At 29.2% G+C, this 17,828-nt stretch overlaps 1 protein-coding gene across 5 annotated transcripts in view; it reads left to right on the top strand.

The window, feature by feature from the left end:
- The window catches only part of LOC142328110 (homeotic protein female sterile-like), a 147,676-nt gene that overhangs the window by 48,547 nt on the left and 81,301 nt on the right, over window positions 1–17,828 (top strand). For all 5 annotated transcript variants that reach the window (XM_075371619.1, XM_075371622.1, XM_075371623.1 and 2 more), the window contains 4 exons: window positions 1,082–1,162; window positions 10,341–10,433; window positions 13,011–13,112; window positions 14,784–14,929. In XM_075371619.1, the coding sequence (XP_075227734.1) occupies window positions 1,082–1,162; window positions 10,341–10,433; window positions 13,011–13,112; window positions 14,784–14,929 (422 nt within the window). The remainder of the gene's footprint in view (window positions 1–1,081; window positions 1,163–10,340; window positions 10,434–13,010; window positions 13,113–14,783; window positions 14,930–17,828) is intronic.

Genomic DNA, 17,828 nt, shown 5'->3' with positions numbered 1-17,828 from the left:
GGATACTAACCATGCATATCTTAGATAATACAAGTTAGACCTTGGATTTCATATTGCACACATGACTTCCTTTTCATTTGCCAGTGGAACAGATGTTATTTCCAACACTTCGTTTTCATATTTTCTCATTTATATTGATATATGATATGATTTATTCTGAAATGAAAAGAAATAAAGTTAATCTGATTATAACTTCAATCTTTATTTTCTTTGTTCAGATTGATAGAGGTGTGTTTTTAACTGTTTTATGTTGCATATTATGACATTTTACTGATACAGTTCAATTTTTTTTCTTTATTGATCTATTATTTATATACATGTACCAGTGTCTTTTAAAAAAATAAGTCATAGGTTAATTATAGTTCTCATTTTTTTGAGAAGAGTTGAATTCCTAAACATTATGTAAATTCTGAAAGTTCAGTATCATTTATGAGCTTTTTTCTGAATCATCTTATTTGTATATGTACACATCTGTGCATTAGATTGCAATTTTTATTAGGAACATTTATTTAAAAATTAGTCAAGACTGGCTTTTGCAATCTGAAAGAAAGCATTCTAACAAATTTTTATATGCACTAAAAAAGATTTATGAGATTTTTTTTAATTCAATAATTTTTTATAAGAATAATTTTTCAGAGATTTGAGTTAGGGATTTATTTCTTTTCCTAATAGTAAATAAAAATTGATAACTATAAAATTGTTGAGTAATGCCTTTTGTGAATAATTTTTCCAAGAAATTGAATTTTAATTTTAAATCCTTTTGTTGATATAATTTCTTTACGTAGAAATTTGCTGTTACCATAAGACTTGTCAATAAATGGATATTTTCTTTCTGTTAAATTTTTTTTAAATCTGTTTTATGTTTCTTTTTGTTGTATTTCATATTATTTGTGTTCCATTATGGTCTTAGTTTATGTATTTTAGATTTTCCTGTTATTCTTTTCTATTGTAAAGCACTTTTATAAAATTTATTTTCGTTTATGTGATTTCTGTACATTTTATTTTAACATAAAATTGTTTTTATTCTGTTAATGTCAGCACTTGTAAAAAAAAATGTGTATTGTGTTTGTTTAATTTGCAGCCTCAAAGACAAGCAGTAGATGGTTTATCGTATTCCCAGCCCACTATGATGTCAGTTCCCGGAGCTCCAAATAGCAATCAGGTATTGATTCCTCTTTCTGTGAACATGGCTCTTTCTGTGTTTTGATGTTAAGAAGGTTTTTCTAATATGTACCTGTTTCATTATTTTGTTCATCGTAAAATTTTAATGCATGTTGATGCTATTGTTGACATCATAAAAATGGTGCGTGAATTTTCTCTTTTCTTTATTTTATCTTTAATTACAGGAATTTCTAGTTAATACCTTTTGTTCTAGCTATATTTATTTTTAAAATATCCCTCATACTATATGTTTATAATCAATTGATTATACGTACTGTAAGTGTTATATTATAACAGTGTTTTTATTTTTACATTATGTGAGTGTTTTATATTTATTTTTCTAAATACGATACAAATTTTCAGACGAGTAGGGTGTAGTATATATATAATATAAATAAAATTCATACATTTATTAACTTTTTTTCTTCAACATTGTCATTGCTATCATGGGTTTTTTCCTAATAACCATTCTGGATTGAAACACAATCCAGAATGATCATTACTAGAACTTTGTTTTGCATATTTCTTACAGGTCTAAAATTCAGGAAGGCTAAAACATGGATAAAACTTTATTAGTATTTTTGAAGAAGATTTTAATAATGAAATATAATTGTATAGGTTAATAGAAAACTGATGGAATAAAATAATTCCGCCTATAAACTTTTACTTTTATTACCAAGGTAATTATTTCACTTCAAACGCGTGGCAAAGGTGCAGCACGAATAGTATGGTGTGGATTTTTAATGCTGGTGACCTGCGAATAACTGAGTGGGAACTCTCATGAGTTGCATACAAGCCTTATTTCTTTGAAACGCTCCATTTCTTATTCATTTTGAAAAATATGCTGTTCCTTTTCAGTTCATAATATAGGCTGTCTATAGGGTGATCTACAGAATTACAGAATTAAGTAGTGATAAGATTAAATTAGTTTATACAGTAAGCTTAGAGCCAAATATTTCACAATCTAAAAAAACTAAATAATTTTTTCTTAAACAATCCAACAAGAGAAGAATCTTTTATATTAGGTTTCTTAATCATATCTTTCTGAAAGTTTCATTCTACAGAATGTTTTTATAACATTTTTAATACTATATTGTAGTTTTTATTGGGAGAGGTTATTTAACCTTAAATTGATGAGAATTTTGTGAGAAACTGAAAAAAACATAATTTTAGAGGATGTTTATCATAATAGGATTTGTTATGGTTTGGTTTTACTCTAGAAAGAACCGATTGTAATATAAGATCTGGAATACAGTTAAATATTTATTAGAAAGAAGCTGTGATAATATATCTTAGGTCTATCTCAGGAAATGGTGCAGCAGATATAAATATGCATTCAGCATATATGAGTAATAATCTTCAGGCTGAATTATTCTTTCACTCCAATGTGCAAGTGCAATTATTGCTTTATCATATAATAATGTACTATAAGCTATCATTTTTGTGGTGCAATCTAATTCTGCTGAGAATTAAAAATTCTGTTGTCTGTTTGACGTTTAATAACAATAACATCGTTTATAGTGCTTCATAAAATTATTCAGTTTAATAAAAGAAATTATTTCAGTCTATTAATGTATTATTCTGTATGGTACAATACAGTTTTATACTTCATTTTTATAACAGTTTTCTGCAGTGCTATTTTCATTGACTTTAATTTACCCTGTGTTTTTGTGCCAATTAGATTTTAACAATGAATGACGCTGTTGTGAAACATAATCCAGGAAAACCCTTAAGTAGCTCTGGGAAAAAATTATCAGCACCTTATATAATTTTTAAACAAGGTAACACTGAAATTGCATCAGAGACATTGCTCAGAAAGCTAATAGTCCAACAGTCGTTAGCAAAAGAACAATTTTTAATATATTAAAGAAACACAAAATTTATGGTGAACATGTTAGTCCTAAAAAGATTTGAAAGCGTGTGAAAGCTATTGAAAAGTCAAATTTACCAAAAATCATTGATCACAAAAAAAGTTCATTTGTTTTTTCTCAATAACGAGCTACTTAACTTCAACAAAATATTAAATGCCATGAATACTGATTCTGAACTGCCAAATTTTTCTAGAAGTACATTACATTATGTTTTAAAATCAGTGCATTTTCATTTCATCTCCAGAATTGTTTATTGTTTCACGGTGTAGGGAATATTTAAGAGAAATTAAGCGATTTCGTGAAGAGTGTAAACAATTTATTATCTAGATGAAACTTGGGTTAATACAGGACATGTACAGGAAAAGATACGGGTAGATATAGAAATAAAAGAGCTCAAAAGACGCTTGCTTGTATGAAAGGTTTATCAACCAGGATGAAAACCCTGGTTGGAGAAGGTAAACTATTAATAGTAATGCACATTGGAAGTGAAAGTAAGCTTTTGAATGGTAGTTTATGGGTATTCCAGATCTTCCCAAGAATAACATGATTAAAAGAACGATAACAATTTTATGCAGTGGTTTAAAGAAATTCTCAAAATTGTTACTGAAGAATCCATCATAGTAATGGATAATGTACCATACCAATGCCTGAAAACTGAAAATATTCCAAATGCTTCAACCCAAAACCAGAAATTGCCAAATGATTAAAATTGCGTTTCCAAACACATTTTAAAAGTAGAACTTTTAAAAATAGAAAAATCAATTAAACAAAAATATATTCATTATCAAGTAGATGAAATTACAAAATCAAAAAATCATATCATGTTGTGTCTTCCTCCATATCATTGCAATTTTAACTTGTTAGAATTGATATGGGGCACACATCAAAGGCTACATCGGGAGTAATAACAAAACATTAATTTAAGTGATAAAAAATTTATTGATATATGTTAATACAGTAGTTGCAAATGCTTGGAAAAATTGCATTCAGTTTGTAAGTAAAGAAGAAAAGAATTATCATGGGAAGAGACCAGTTTGTGTGAAAATATTATTGAAGATATAGTGATCAATTTGGGAAACTATGACAGTAGTTCAACAAACAGTAGCATATTGGGTATTGAAGAAATAGAGTGAGGTAACAAATATTTTTTCTGTTTTATTTGATGAAATTTTAATATAGCATTGACATATTCTTAAAATTTTTATTTTTAAGGTAAATGTATCATTTTGTCACAATTTTCTAATCTTTTTATTAAAAGTTATTTTTACTCCGTTTTTATGTTAAAATGAAAAAAAAGTGTTTTTTTTCTCGGATGGATTGCACTAAATTAAATTAGAATCATTGTACTGTTATGTTTTGGTTTGCTTTCGTGAAACAAAATATAGTTTGATCTATTTTTATTTCTCACACATCCACCCATGAATTGTTCCTTCTGTTAATGGCAATTCAAATTTATGAAATAAACCCATATGATTTTTCAGTGATTTTTTTTCTCTTTCTGTAAATTTTCTTGAATATGTCATCTTTTTTTTTGCTTTTTCTACTAATATATAATTTACAGGACAAAAATTAAAACTACTCTTAACACCCAATTTAAGTAATGTGTTAAGAAGTGGTAAATATTACAATAAAATTAGCTATAGAATTATGACATAGCTATAGAAGACATTGTACTAAGCATAATCATATTATTGTCAAATTTGGAAACTTTTTTTTTTGTAAAAAAAATAAAAAGTGAATTTGCCGTAAAATTACATGCAGATCCAACTAATTTTTTTTTTTTTTTTTTACTAAGGTAGCAATCTTGATCATGAAATGGATGATTACTATGTCGTGTAAGTTAAGTTGACTATGTTAACTGGACTATGTTGCATTTTGTGGCTAAAAACTCACAGTTAATGAACTTTTCCTAAGAGTTTCCTTTTGATTGAATAATCTAATTTTATTTTATTTATTTTTTTAAGGAATAGTATTAGATGGAATCAAATCAATTCTACATAAAGACTATTTATTCCTGTAAATTCTTCTAAATCAATGATTTTAATAATATATTTTATATTAGTAATTTTTAGTTGGGTTCCATTTATATATAATCCTGCATAAGCACATCAAATAAAAGTAATTTGAGATAAAGACCAATTCAAGGTACTGAAAATTCAGTTTCTTTCACATTTTTGAATTTTTTGTTGATAGCAACATACTATATAATTTAAGTAAACTGATATCTTGAAGTAATATTAGTTTTATAATAATTTCATTGCAGTATTCATTACTTGAATACAGAATTGCAGCTTTCTTAAATTAAATTACAAGTCAAGATTAATAGTGGAATTTTTTGAAGAGGGAGGCTATTGGAACTAGCTTATATCAAGATCTTGGTGTAGTGAGTTTATAGTAGTTATCTTTTTTTATACATTTTTTGTATCATGGGTGAAAAAGCCTGAAAGGGATTTTGGGCAGGCTTCCTACTGTCTAGAGGGTCCTTGTAATAATTCTGTGTGGATTTTCCAAGAATTCTTTATAAGTTGGTTGTTTATCTCTTGCTGTGGATCTTCTATGGATAGGTAATCCTTTCTCAACATCCACTTCTCTATTACTTGGTGCTGTTGAAATATCAACAATTTCAGATGAGTTCAGATACAGATATATGTATTGACAGTTAAATTTAGTCATTGAATGAGATGAACTACCTTACTTACTTTTTCCTGTTTAGCCTCCAGAAATTAGTGTTCAGGTATTACTTAAGAGGATGAATGAGAATGATATGTGTGAGTGTAAATGAAGTGTAGTCTTGTACGGTCTCAGTTCGACCGTTCCTGAGATGTGTGGGTTAATTGAAATCCAACCACCAAAGAACACCAGTATCCATGATCTGGTATTCAAATGCTATTAACATATACGTAAAGGTTAACTCTTGACTGTCTTGGCAGTATCTAACTGCAGTACTTATAATTTAAATCTAATGCATCATTCTGGTTATTCTTAATGTTTGTTTTCTTATAACAAAGTGTCAAATTTAGTCACAGATCTTATATTTCAAATGGTGCTTACTCCTTAGAAATTTAAAAGTGTTGATAATAAGATAAAATGTTTTCATGGTTTTTTTTTTTTGTTCCTGGGTGTTGGTAATTTTTTTACATGGCAATCCCAAAAATTACTTAAAATATGTTAAGAAAACTTGTAGGAACTTCTATTTGAGTACTATTCCCCTGATGTCTTAATGTAAGGTAGTTTTCCATTTAATTAATATCCTGGAGAAAAACATTTCTGAAGATTAATTAAAGTAATTAAAAGTTCAGTGACTTTTAGAACAGAATATAAGCAGACTAGCATCAGCCAAGGGCTGGAGTTAACTTTGGTCAGTTATTCATAGCTTATTCTGTTTAATGACATTTCTGTATGATGAATAAAAGAGCACATGCGCGTCATCTGAATGATGCAAATTGTAACATTTGTTGTTTGCGTTCTGCACACATCATTTGTCGTTTGTATTACTTTTTGATAATAAAAGTGCTTCTGACAGAAATTATTTTTTATTGAGTGTTTATTAACTAACTGGCTTTTCTATCTTTAGTTTGCTATAATTTTTTTTAATGAATAATTTAAAAGATTATTAATGATTGTCCTGGCCTGTTAATGAGAATTTTTTTGGTTTTATTTTTTTTTCAGGAATCAAAGTTTTTGGTCACTTTTAGTAATATTATTGTATTGATTAATTACACAGGTGATTCATGTAGTATAAAAAAATTAAATTAATTACACAAATAATTTAATCATACTGAAAGAAAGAACAAAGTAAGTAAAAAGCAATATCAAATAAAAATGTATGTAAATAAAGGGTGTTTCATGTAGTGCCACTGGTGCTTTCTGAGCTCATTCTACTAACAAAAATAATGAAAAAAATTCATATAAACATGGATTCTGAAACACTGTTTTTTAGCAAGTTGCAGCTAGCGAAAGATTTTGCAGATTCCTGTGCAGAGTGAAATAAAATCATACTGAAATTCTAGGAACCCAAACTAAGGGTAGATTAGATGGTTTTTTTTGAATGATTTTTGGCCTGGCAAATTGAGTAAAACGTGATAAATTGACAAATGTAATTAAATATAACATATATCCATTAGTTTTCATAATATCTGATGTAAAATAGAAAAATGTATTATCATAAAAACATGTTTTTTTTTACGACTAATATAAAAACTTGTTAAATGACTAATAAATACTAAAATTTATTATCAAAGCCTGTAGAGAATTTAATTCTGAGAAAATTAATGTAAAATAGCCCAATAAAAAGTAAATGCAAGTTCAAGAAGTTTGATTTTGTTACTGACACTACAGTTTGAAAACTTTTAAACTACAGAAAATGAATTAAGCTTATAATTGACATAATGTTAGAAAAATAAAAATGTAATTGATACATTTAATACAGCATACTGTAAATTTTCAAAAATCTGTCCTACTTCAAACATTTGGCTATGTGATTTCAGATTGCTAGTGTTGCTCTCCACAATTTGCACTTAATTTGTGTGCCGGCTTAATATGAGCAACCAACTCTTCACGTTTATGAACTTTATTCTTGTACATAATACATTTCATCCAACCCCATATGCCAAAAAAAGACTTGCATCAAGTGATCAAGGTGGCCAGAACTGTTGTGGCCCGCCACGGCCAATCCATCGCACTGAAAATTGCTTATTTAAGTAATCCAATACTGCATGTGAGAGGTGAGGAGGTGCAACATGTGCTCAAAGTACGTGCAGTATCTTGATGCTAGTGGAAAGCCTTCTAATAGCTGCAGAAATTGTTCCTTAAGGAATAAAAACGTAAATGTTGGAAATTATTTGTCCTGGCAGAATAATGGTCAAATTAGCTGATCATGAACTAAACCACACCGCACATTGACACTAAATCAATGTTGAAATTTACGCTTCAACTGTAAACAAAATGAACCTGTGCAATAGCCAGTTAATATTTAACCAGCTGCAGTATTGCAAACGAAGAGGAGGAGGATCTGTTGGTGGAAGATTTTGTATTCATGGTAATGAATATAAACTATTATGGTAAGGCTACAGTTGGTTACAAAATATCCTCCACACCATAGACTGGGAAACAACAACTTGCCATAAAGGCATTGTACTAACACCGGACTACATTGATCAGCCTCGATAATGGTTTCATCAATATCAGCATTATGATGGGCAGAATGGTCATGATGAGTACTAAAGTTGGGAAGTATACATATATCTCATAGCGTAAGATATGATTTAGGATTTGAACTCTGTGATTAGGCACATGTCTGATATTCTGCTGCAGCAGCAGTCATATTTCCATCACACACCTCCGAGATAAATGAAAAGTCAGCATATTCCTCAGTTGTAAATAACAAAGGCATTTCTGCCGTATGATACCAAATAAACAAATACTTAATTAAACTACACTATACTGGCAACAATTCATAACAGTAATGCAGAACATGCAATGCACTCTGAAATCTTCGCTAGCTGTAACTTGAAAACAAAGCGTTTACAGACCTATGTTATGAACTTTTTTCATTATTTTCACAGTAGAACATCTGAAAGTTTCTCTGTTTCTTCGTGGGACATCTATGAAAGGATTTACATGCAGGGCACTATTCAGTTTTCCTAAAATTTGGTAGCATCTGGAAAACCCCTTTTAAACATCCAACAATAAGAGCAACAGTGGACAGATCACAGATTTGCTGGTGGAAGCAAATCCTGTGCTTATCACTGGTGAGCATCACTGACGACTTAAGAACTGTCCATCTTTAAGTTCTTACTTGAGAACGCACAAAAATTTCTTATTTGATTTTATATTTAACTTGAGAATTTTTTTTAAATAATGAAATCCAGCATCATTTTTACTTAGCGTCTTATAAAGTTTTGGAAAAGTCCTAATTTTATGTAGAGTGGAAGTAGAAAAATCATTTCAGAGTTAACTATATGGGGGATGTTGTTCCACATTCTGTCTAGGTGGTAAGTACTTAGGATTTTGGACATTCCTTTCTGAAAAATGATTTCTCTTGTCTATGCTGTCTTGTATGTACAAAAAGCAACAACATTTAGCGTAGCTTAGCTGAGCTGCAAACCCATTATTAATGCAATAACTTAGAAATCCCAACAAAATTTTTCAAATAGGAAATTTTTTCTAACAGGATTTTCATACTGTTTGTATGTTTCTTTCATGTTTGTTGCATAAGCACAGAAGGCAATTTCTTGCCATTGTGCAAAGAGACTGTCTTTCAACTAGTTTTCAAATCTGTGAACAGTCTGTTTAGTAGAGTTTATGTTCATGATGAAGTGCTTCCATGACTGCTCAAATAATGTTATTTTTTAGTCTATTCTAAAACTATTTTCTTCTAAATATAAATCTTGAAACTTCCTGATGATTTCAAAAGAAACACTAGTGTCAGAATGAAGAAAATTCCAGCTTTTCATACTAAATCCCAAAATCTCAGCCTGTTTTTTCAACATGTTCAGATTCCAGTCATTTAATTTACTTGAGTTATCTAATAAGGCTCATAGGAATAGGATTCTGCTTCAAAAATAGAATCATCTTGTTCCTCATGTTTAATTTGAATGGCTACCTCATATTCCACTTGATCTTCTGAAGTTAAATGTGTTGGAGGATGCAGTTTTGTGATGTGCAAGTAAATTTTGAAAGAAATATTAGTATTTACATACATGCAGGGTACTATTCATTTACCTAAAATGTGATGGTAGTTGTTTTCCTTTTGTATTGGCATGTGAAACAGCCCCTTTTAAGCAGTCAACAATAAGAGCAACAATGGAGAGCATTCTTGGTCTCCACTGTCGCTGGTACCTGTTTTTCATGACTCATTTGCTAGTGGAAGTATTCATGTGCACATCACTGATGACTTTTCAGCTAGACTTAACAGTTCTTTGAACTGTCCATCTCTAATCTGTGCAATATAGAAATAACTGTCGACAAATGGTCTTGTTGCTCCTGAGATAACTGCATGTAGAAATATGAATATGTAAAAAACTACAGTTTATTGGGGTTAAAAAGTAAAATTATCAAGTCTCAGTTATCATGTGGATTATTTATTCCTTTATAGTTAGTTAAATAGCATACTGTGTAAAGTTTTATTTTTAATGCTTTAATTTTCTTGAACATGAAACATAAATGAAGAAGTACGAGTTGGATTAGCACTTACTATTGTTGTACAGGTTCAGTGATATTTTTATAAAAATTTGGTAATGTATGTAACTTGTCTTTGACAGATATTTCAGTTGTTTTATTTTTCTCATATAAGTTTTTTTTTTTCAGGTACCACATGAAGGGAAACCAAAGGAGAAACTTTCGGAATCACTTCAAGCATGTAATGAAATTCTTAAAGAGCTGTTTTCAAAAAAACATTCGGTATGTTTAATTTGCTTTTATCTGTTGAAGTTATAGCTAAATCTTTATTATATGTTGAATATTTATAATTGTTTTTTTACTTTTGTTAGCTGAAATTCAAAATTTTTCATGGTTGCAGAGCAGAAAAAAAGTTTATTTATATTTACCTGATGTTTTAAATGATTCACTTGTAATAATTTTTGTCATTGATCACTTCATGAAATGATTGCGAATCATATTGTTACTACTTTAATAAGTGTTAGTGATTTTTATTTCCAACTCTAGGAAGCCACCACCATTTGGAATAAAGTTTTAACTTAATTTACCTTTTCTTAGAAAGTGAGAATATCTTCATTTATTATTTACTGTTTTAATTTACGTATTTTTTAGTATTTGTCATCTTATATTAATTGTGTGATTTATAAAAATGAATCTACTTCATGATCTTGTTACCTTCACTTTTCTGCTCCCAATATTCCTTTCATAGTTTTCTCATTTGTTTGCGTGATGTATTTAATTTTAGCTTAGTCTGACATGATACATGTACTTAGCCTTGTTCCTTATTCCCTTAACCCTTTATAAGGCAATGGCAAAAATACGGCCATCAAGTTCTTGAGTTACTTATAAGGCAAAGGAGCAGTTCTGCCACTCCATTATCTGTTCGGATAAGGTGCTACTACGTATTTAGTTTGTGTCTGAACTGTTCCCTCCAATTTAACCCACATATTTCTTCTCAGTATACTGGTTTGAAGTTATTAAGATTATAGTAGTATCGGGCTAGCTCAGTTTTCATTGTAGAACATTCATTATTTGTGACTGATTTCACCTAAAAAAGTATTTTTGTTTATTTAATGTTGTACAGGTTACATCTATGTTGTAAACATAGTTTTATGTCATTATTATTATTATTTAAATCTATTTTTTTGTGGTAGCAATACAGTTGCCATTACTTATTACGAGTTTTCTCTGGTGGTAATATGCTTGTCACTGCCTCTTTTCAAAACTATCTGTGTGATACATTCTAATGAAGTATTCTTTTTCTTCATAAATGTTATCAAAGTACCTAAATAAAAGGGAATTAATTTAATATATAACTATACCATCAGACTCTGAGAATGAAGAGAAGTTAGGTGACGAAGATGGTATTCATGATGTTCAAGATCGTAATAATCTGGATTATTTCAATGACATAGATTATTTGCCGGTTATTAATTCCTGATAACCAGAATGTTGTACTTGATATAATAATTTAGGAAAGCTGACAATGAGGTAGAGATCCAAACGTCAATGAAGAAGAAAGTGATAGTGATTCACATGATAATGAACCTTCATGGAAGGAAAATATTACACAGAATTTTGAAACGGTAGATAAACTTAATTTTGATGAAAATTTCATTGAATCTATCAGTTTTCAATTATTAAAACCTTCCATTGTGTATTTTCAGAAATTTTTTGATAAAATTTTTTTTTGTGCACCTCGAGCACAATCAATTGATGAGTCTACGGTATTATTCAAGGGTCAATCAGCCCTCAAGCAATACCTACCTCTAAAGCCTGGAAAGAGGGGATATAAAGTTTGGTATCGTGTTGATTCCAATACCGGGTATCTTTATCAGTTTGATATCTACACTGGTAAACAAGAAGCTAGAGTTGAACGAGGACTAACCACTAATGTGGTTTTGAAACTCATAGAATCTTTATATAAAGACTAGTTGCTAGAAGAGGTTAGTTTTTCAGAACAATTACTGTAATTATAAGTTTTATCATGATGTTTTATGTATAAAATAATAATAATAATAATATTTGTAGCTGATAAAATAATGTTTAAACATCAATATCCATCCTATTTTTATCCTCTTATCCAATTCTTACACAGGCAGTGTGGCAAGCATATTGCCACTACCCAACTTTTGGGAAATTTATAAAAAACATATTATCTATGGTTATTAGTAGTATAAGGATATGTATTTGGTCCAAATTGGACCAAATGGACCAAAATGGACCTAAATGGTTGTTTAAGAATTTGTAGTTTTCACTGCCTTATAAAGGGTTAATTCAATTATCATCTTTTCTTTTCTTTTTTATCATTCCTAACATGTAATCATTTCTGCTATCTTAATCTTTTCATTCTTTTTATTTAAAGGGTTTGATGTCCCCTAATGACTAATTAGATTTTGGAATTTTTTGTCTAAGTTGACATGACTGGAAAAAAATATAATTTATTTATACATTACTGCATATTTTGTTATTTATAAAATTCATATATGGAGCACAAACCAGTGGTAAAAATTTTGACTACTCGAAGGTTGAACAGTGTAAGTGTTTGTACCTCCCAGCCTGTTTACAACTTTTTTAAAGTGAAATATTGTTAGCAAATTTCCATAAAACTTTACTTAAATAATCAGTATTTTTTTTAACATTCTGTATTAAAAAAAAAGATGCCATTTTCATTACTTGAAGTAAGGTTGAGGTTTCTAGTCTTGTTATAACATACAATTAATATTAATTTATTATTTTTTTTTTTTTACATTAATCCTATAGTGTGTGATAATGAAATATTAATTATAAAAGTAATGTATTACTATTTTTTAATTGTAGGGCTACGCATGGCCGTTTTACAAACCAGTGGATGCTGAGTGGTTGGGCCTACATGATTACCATGATGTTATTAAGAAACCAATGGATCTTGGAACTGTTAAGGTAATCGTAGTTAAATGCTCGATATTTTATTTACTATAATCAATTTTTGTTTCAGTGGCTCATGTGCATAAGTTATTTAAATGAACTGCTGGAGTCGAATCTTAATTTCTTTTAATTAAAAGAATTAATTTTTTTTAAATTACTAATTACTAGGATAACTTACGAAAGCTTTCTGAACAAAAATATATATTTGAATATATATTTCTTGTAATAACCATACAAAGTTACTCAATAAATGTGATAATTTAAATAATGTATCAAGATAATTATATCTGAAATTTAAAATATGTATTTACAATAACATTAGTCAAATCACTAAATTTGTAATAAAAGACTTTAACTTTATCTAGTTGAAAGCACAACCAATGGATTCATTTTGGAAATGAAACTAGGTTGTCAAGATATTATCTACATAAACCAACAATGAGTTTACACAAACCAACAATAGGTAGAATCAAGAAAACAATTTTGACTACATTTTTAAACATATTAACAGTTGCATGAGATAGTTTAAAACTTTGGTTTAAACTATCTCTTAACTGGTTTAATTGTTTGCAATTAAACATAAATTTAAGCAATTGTATCAGATAGAACTTGCTGGTTCCAAGTTTGATTAAAAGGTGATTTTTGAAATGAGAACTGCAAAATGTGGGAATATTTACAACGTGCAAAGTTGTTGAGCATAATCTGTAAGAAAATTCTTTCTTAAATAATAATTAATTTTTATGTTGCATAGTGGGAAAAAATTAAAGAATTAAAGGTTACATTTGTTGAAGCTCCTAATGAAATATTGACCAAAGAAACGTGTGCAAACAGCCCAGTTTTTAGTATTTCAATCTATTAAACCTTGGTCCTCAAAGGGTTAAAGTTTGTTATTTAACCAATTTTTCAAAGAGCAGACAAAGTAAGATGGAACCAAAAGGTTGGTTAGCACAAGAATGAAATTGTTTGTAAAAAACTCCGTTAATATCAAATAAAAATTAAGAGTGATAAAAAATTAAAATTGCTTTTAGAGTGTATATGTCATGAAGAAATGAGTTGTAAGACGACATTAAAATTAAAAGAATCTGAAATGTGTTTCACTGTAGTGTGTATAAGTTTTTACATTATTTGGATAATAAAGAGAAGTTTATGCAAACTCGTGTGAAAAGAACCAAGTGTTTTCCTGTTCTGCTCTGCAATCTGTTATATTTTGGGGAATAATATCCTGGAAATTGAAAAGTTTGAAATAAGTAAAATGACAGTGGCCTAAGCAATGTTCAGTGATCAATGAAGCAGTTTCCATTTATCACCTTACCAGCATTACAAACTTTGGACACAGCTCACTGCATTTTGTTAGCTTTTTAGTGGCTAATGACTGTAACAGTCATCGCCATTTATAGACATTCAAGTCTAGTTTGTTAATTTAGCATAGCAGGTAAAAAGTAAGAGTTAAAAAGATAATATAAGAATATGTGAAGTAGGTTATTCAATAGAATACAGTAGGTTTGATAACTATACATGAAATAAATTATTAAACCGAAATTAATGTTTTAAGGTTAAAAATTAGTGCAGAATCGGAAGATTTAGAGATATGCATAAAATAAATCAAATGATGATAAGAAAGGTAGACATATAGTATTAATTCTTTTGTATTTATCAAAATGTAATCAATTTTCTTTTAATTTTTAGCAAAAAATGGATAATCGGGAATATAGGACGGCATCTGAGTTTGCTGCTGACGTTCGGTTAATCTTCACAAATTGTTACAAATACAATCCTCCTGATCATGATGTAGTGGGTATGGGACATAAACTACAAGATGTCTTTGAAACTAGGTAATTTATGTTAAATATTATATTTTTTTTTAATATAAACTTTAAATAAATATTCTTCTTTTGTTATTCTTCCTGTTTGAAGAAGCATTCCTCTAAGCCTTGATCATCTTCCACATTCTCAAACCTGTCTTCCTTCATTTTATCCACAGTTTTCTTAGCTATTATTCATCCAGTATTCTTTCCTAATTTATGTTTTAAGTTATTATACCATGCATCTATAACTTGTCTGCCTAAATTTTTTATCCCTTAAATCCTTGTAATTACAAATAGGTTGCTGTAACGAAAACTAAGCTGTTATGTAGAATGTAGGTAACATACAGAGTGAATAAAAAATATGGAAACCCCCTCAACAACTTTAAAACCGTTCCAGATAGAATACTGTAACTTTCAGGATAAGGTATTATTCATCTATTTTACCTTTTGATAAGAAATAGAATTTCAACCCCCACTTGGGATGGGTGCTCTGGGGGTTGTAACTCAGATATTTTAAAAGTAATACTATGTGATACATCACGTTAAAGGTCTCTTTAAGACAAGAAAAATGGTATAAATAAAAAATTGGTATGATGTCTGTATCCAAAATGGCAGCAGGATAAATTTTGGATTTTGGAAATTACTAAATTTAATAAGTTCAAAAAATAAAATTTAATAAAGAGAAATTAAACTGAAATAAATTAAAATTCAATTACAGTCTATTTTAAAAATTTAAATGTTAAAAATCAATAAATTTTATTTAACACAAAAAAATTTTATTTTCCAATTTAATGAATAAAATAAAAAATATTGTCAACTAATCATGCTGATCAGCTGATCATTTTTGCAAAATTAAACTTAATTTATTGTTATGTAATATTCCATTTAGAGTGTTATTCATTACACTGTTAGTTTCTTATAAGAATGTATTGTGATCGGTTAACTAATGATTTTGTCCACCTTTACCACATTTGTAAGCCACTATTTTTTTACATTTGTATTTGTTTTTTACTGAATTAATTTTTTCTGTGCTACCTGCTAACATTGCTACCAACATTGTCATTTAACGAACAGGAGAGGGTCTCACTTCTAATGACATGGGGCCTTGGTGATAGAGTTAGGTAGTATTATGACGTTTGTGAATTGTTCAATGCACATTCAATAATTTTATCCCTATTTCAAAAGGTACAGTGTCAAAAAACGATTTGAAGAAACAGGAAGCATTAATAATAGGGGAAAACCAGGGACCGCCCTGGTTCCCAGGGCAAATCTGCAACAAAAAACAAATTGTTACCAAGAATTTATAGAGAATCTATAACTTCAGATAACTTAAGTTATCCCCTAAATCTGCAACAAAAAACAAATTGTTACCAAGAATATATAGAGAATCTTTATTCCTTGACTCGAGCAGCACAAGAACATAACATTAGAGATTCAGTGATTCGAAAATTTCAAACCCTTCAAAAATTCATCCGGTGCAAGACATTAATGAAGATGATTATAATCAAAGAATTGATTTCTGTGAAATTATGATGAACCCAGATTCTAATTTATTAAACAACATAGTTTTTAGTGATGAGGTCACATTTTTTTAAAATGGCAATTAAATCGCCATAATTGTCGATACTGTACTGATATTAATTCACACTGGCTTCATGAGGCACATCCAGTCAAAGTAAATGTATGGGCGGGTATTATTGTTGGGCGATTGAAAGGGCCTATATTTATTGATGAAAATTTTAAACGCAGTGAAATATGAAGCTTGCTTCTCAACCTTATCATTCCAAACATAGTTTTCCCCAACTTCCAAAACATTTGCTTTTAACAAGATGCCCTGCCTGTTTTAGGTCTTCAGCTACATAAAATTTTAAATGCATTTATTCCTGGAAGATGGATCAGCCGAAGGGGTCAAAGCGAAAGGCCAGCGAGATAACTCGACTTGTCACCATTGGATTACTCCCTGTGTGGGTCGCTTATCACAATAAACCCCAACATATCAATGATTTACAAATTAGGGTTTCAGAATCAGCACAACTATCACTAGGGAATTATTGAATATTGTATTTATTTAATAACATCCATTTAATCAAATTTTTATAAATTTATTTATTTGTGATAACAATTACTTAAATTATCAATGTAATTTTTTTCAAAATCAAAACTTAATTCTGCTGTCATTTTGGTACAGACACTATACCAACTTTTTATTTATACGATTTTTCTTGAATTTAGAGACCTTTAAAAAGATATATACATAAAGGATTTTACCATTTAAAATATTTGAATTACATTCTCTGGGCTACCTTCTCATGAAGGGGGTTGAAATTCTATTTCTTGTCAAAAGGTAAAGTAGTTGACAGATACCTACCTTATCCTGAAAGTTTTAGTATTCTATCTGGAATAGTTTTAAAGTTGTTAAGAGGTTTACATATTTTGGACTTGGTCTGTATATTTCATAAATGCATCATTTGCAGTTTTGGTAATTATTTCAAGAAAAATATTCATTTCCTAAACAAAAGTACTCAATAGAATATTTTAATAACTTAATAAAATGTTAGTTTAATTTTTGCCCAATCTATCTTTGATTTTCTGTCATATTAACTAAATGATGCATCACTACTGAATATGTGTTACTATTGGAAAGAAATATTTTCGTTTTGAATCATGTATGTTTGAAAATATAGGAAAGATGGGTCTGTCTATACATGTATTAATCCAAAATCCAAAAAAAATTGAATTTTGGACTTTTTATTAACTACAGTATATGCCCATTGAGAGCTTTTCAACGATGTATCATAAGTGGTACTTATTTTCATTGGTTCCAGAATTAGAGCCAAATAAAATTTTAATTAATGAAGTATTAGGATCTTAGAAGGGGAGGCACATCGGTTCGAATCAGACTTCATATTTTTTTTTTTTTAATTTG

The sequence above is a fragment of the Lycorma delicatula genome, chromosome 7 (assembly GCF_047948215.1).
Source record: "Lycorma delicatula isolate Av1 chromosome 7, ASM4794821v1, whole genome shotgun sequence".
Taxonomy (NCBI): Eukaryota; Metazoa; Arthropoda; class Insecta; order Hemiptera; family Fulgoridae; genus Lycorma; species Lycorma delicatula.
This window is presented reverse-complemented; position numbering and strand designations above follow the sequence as displayed.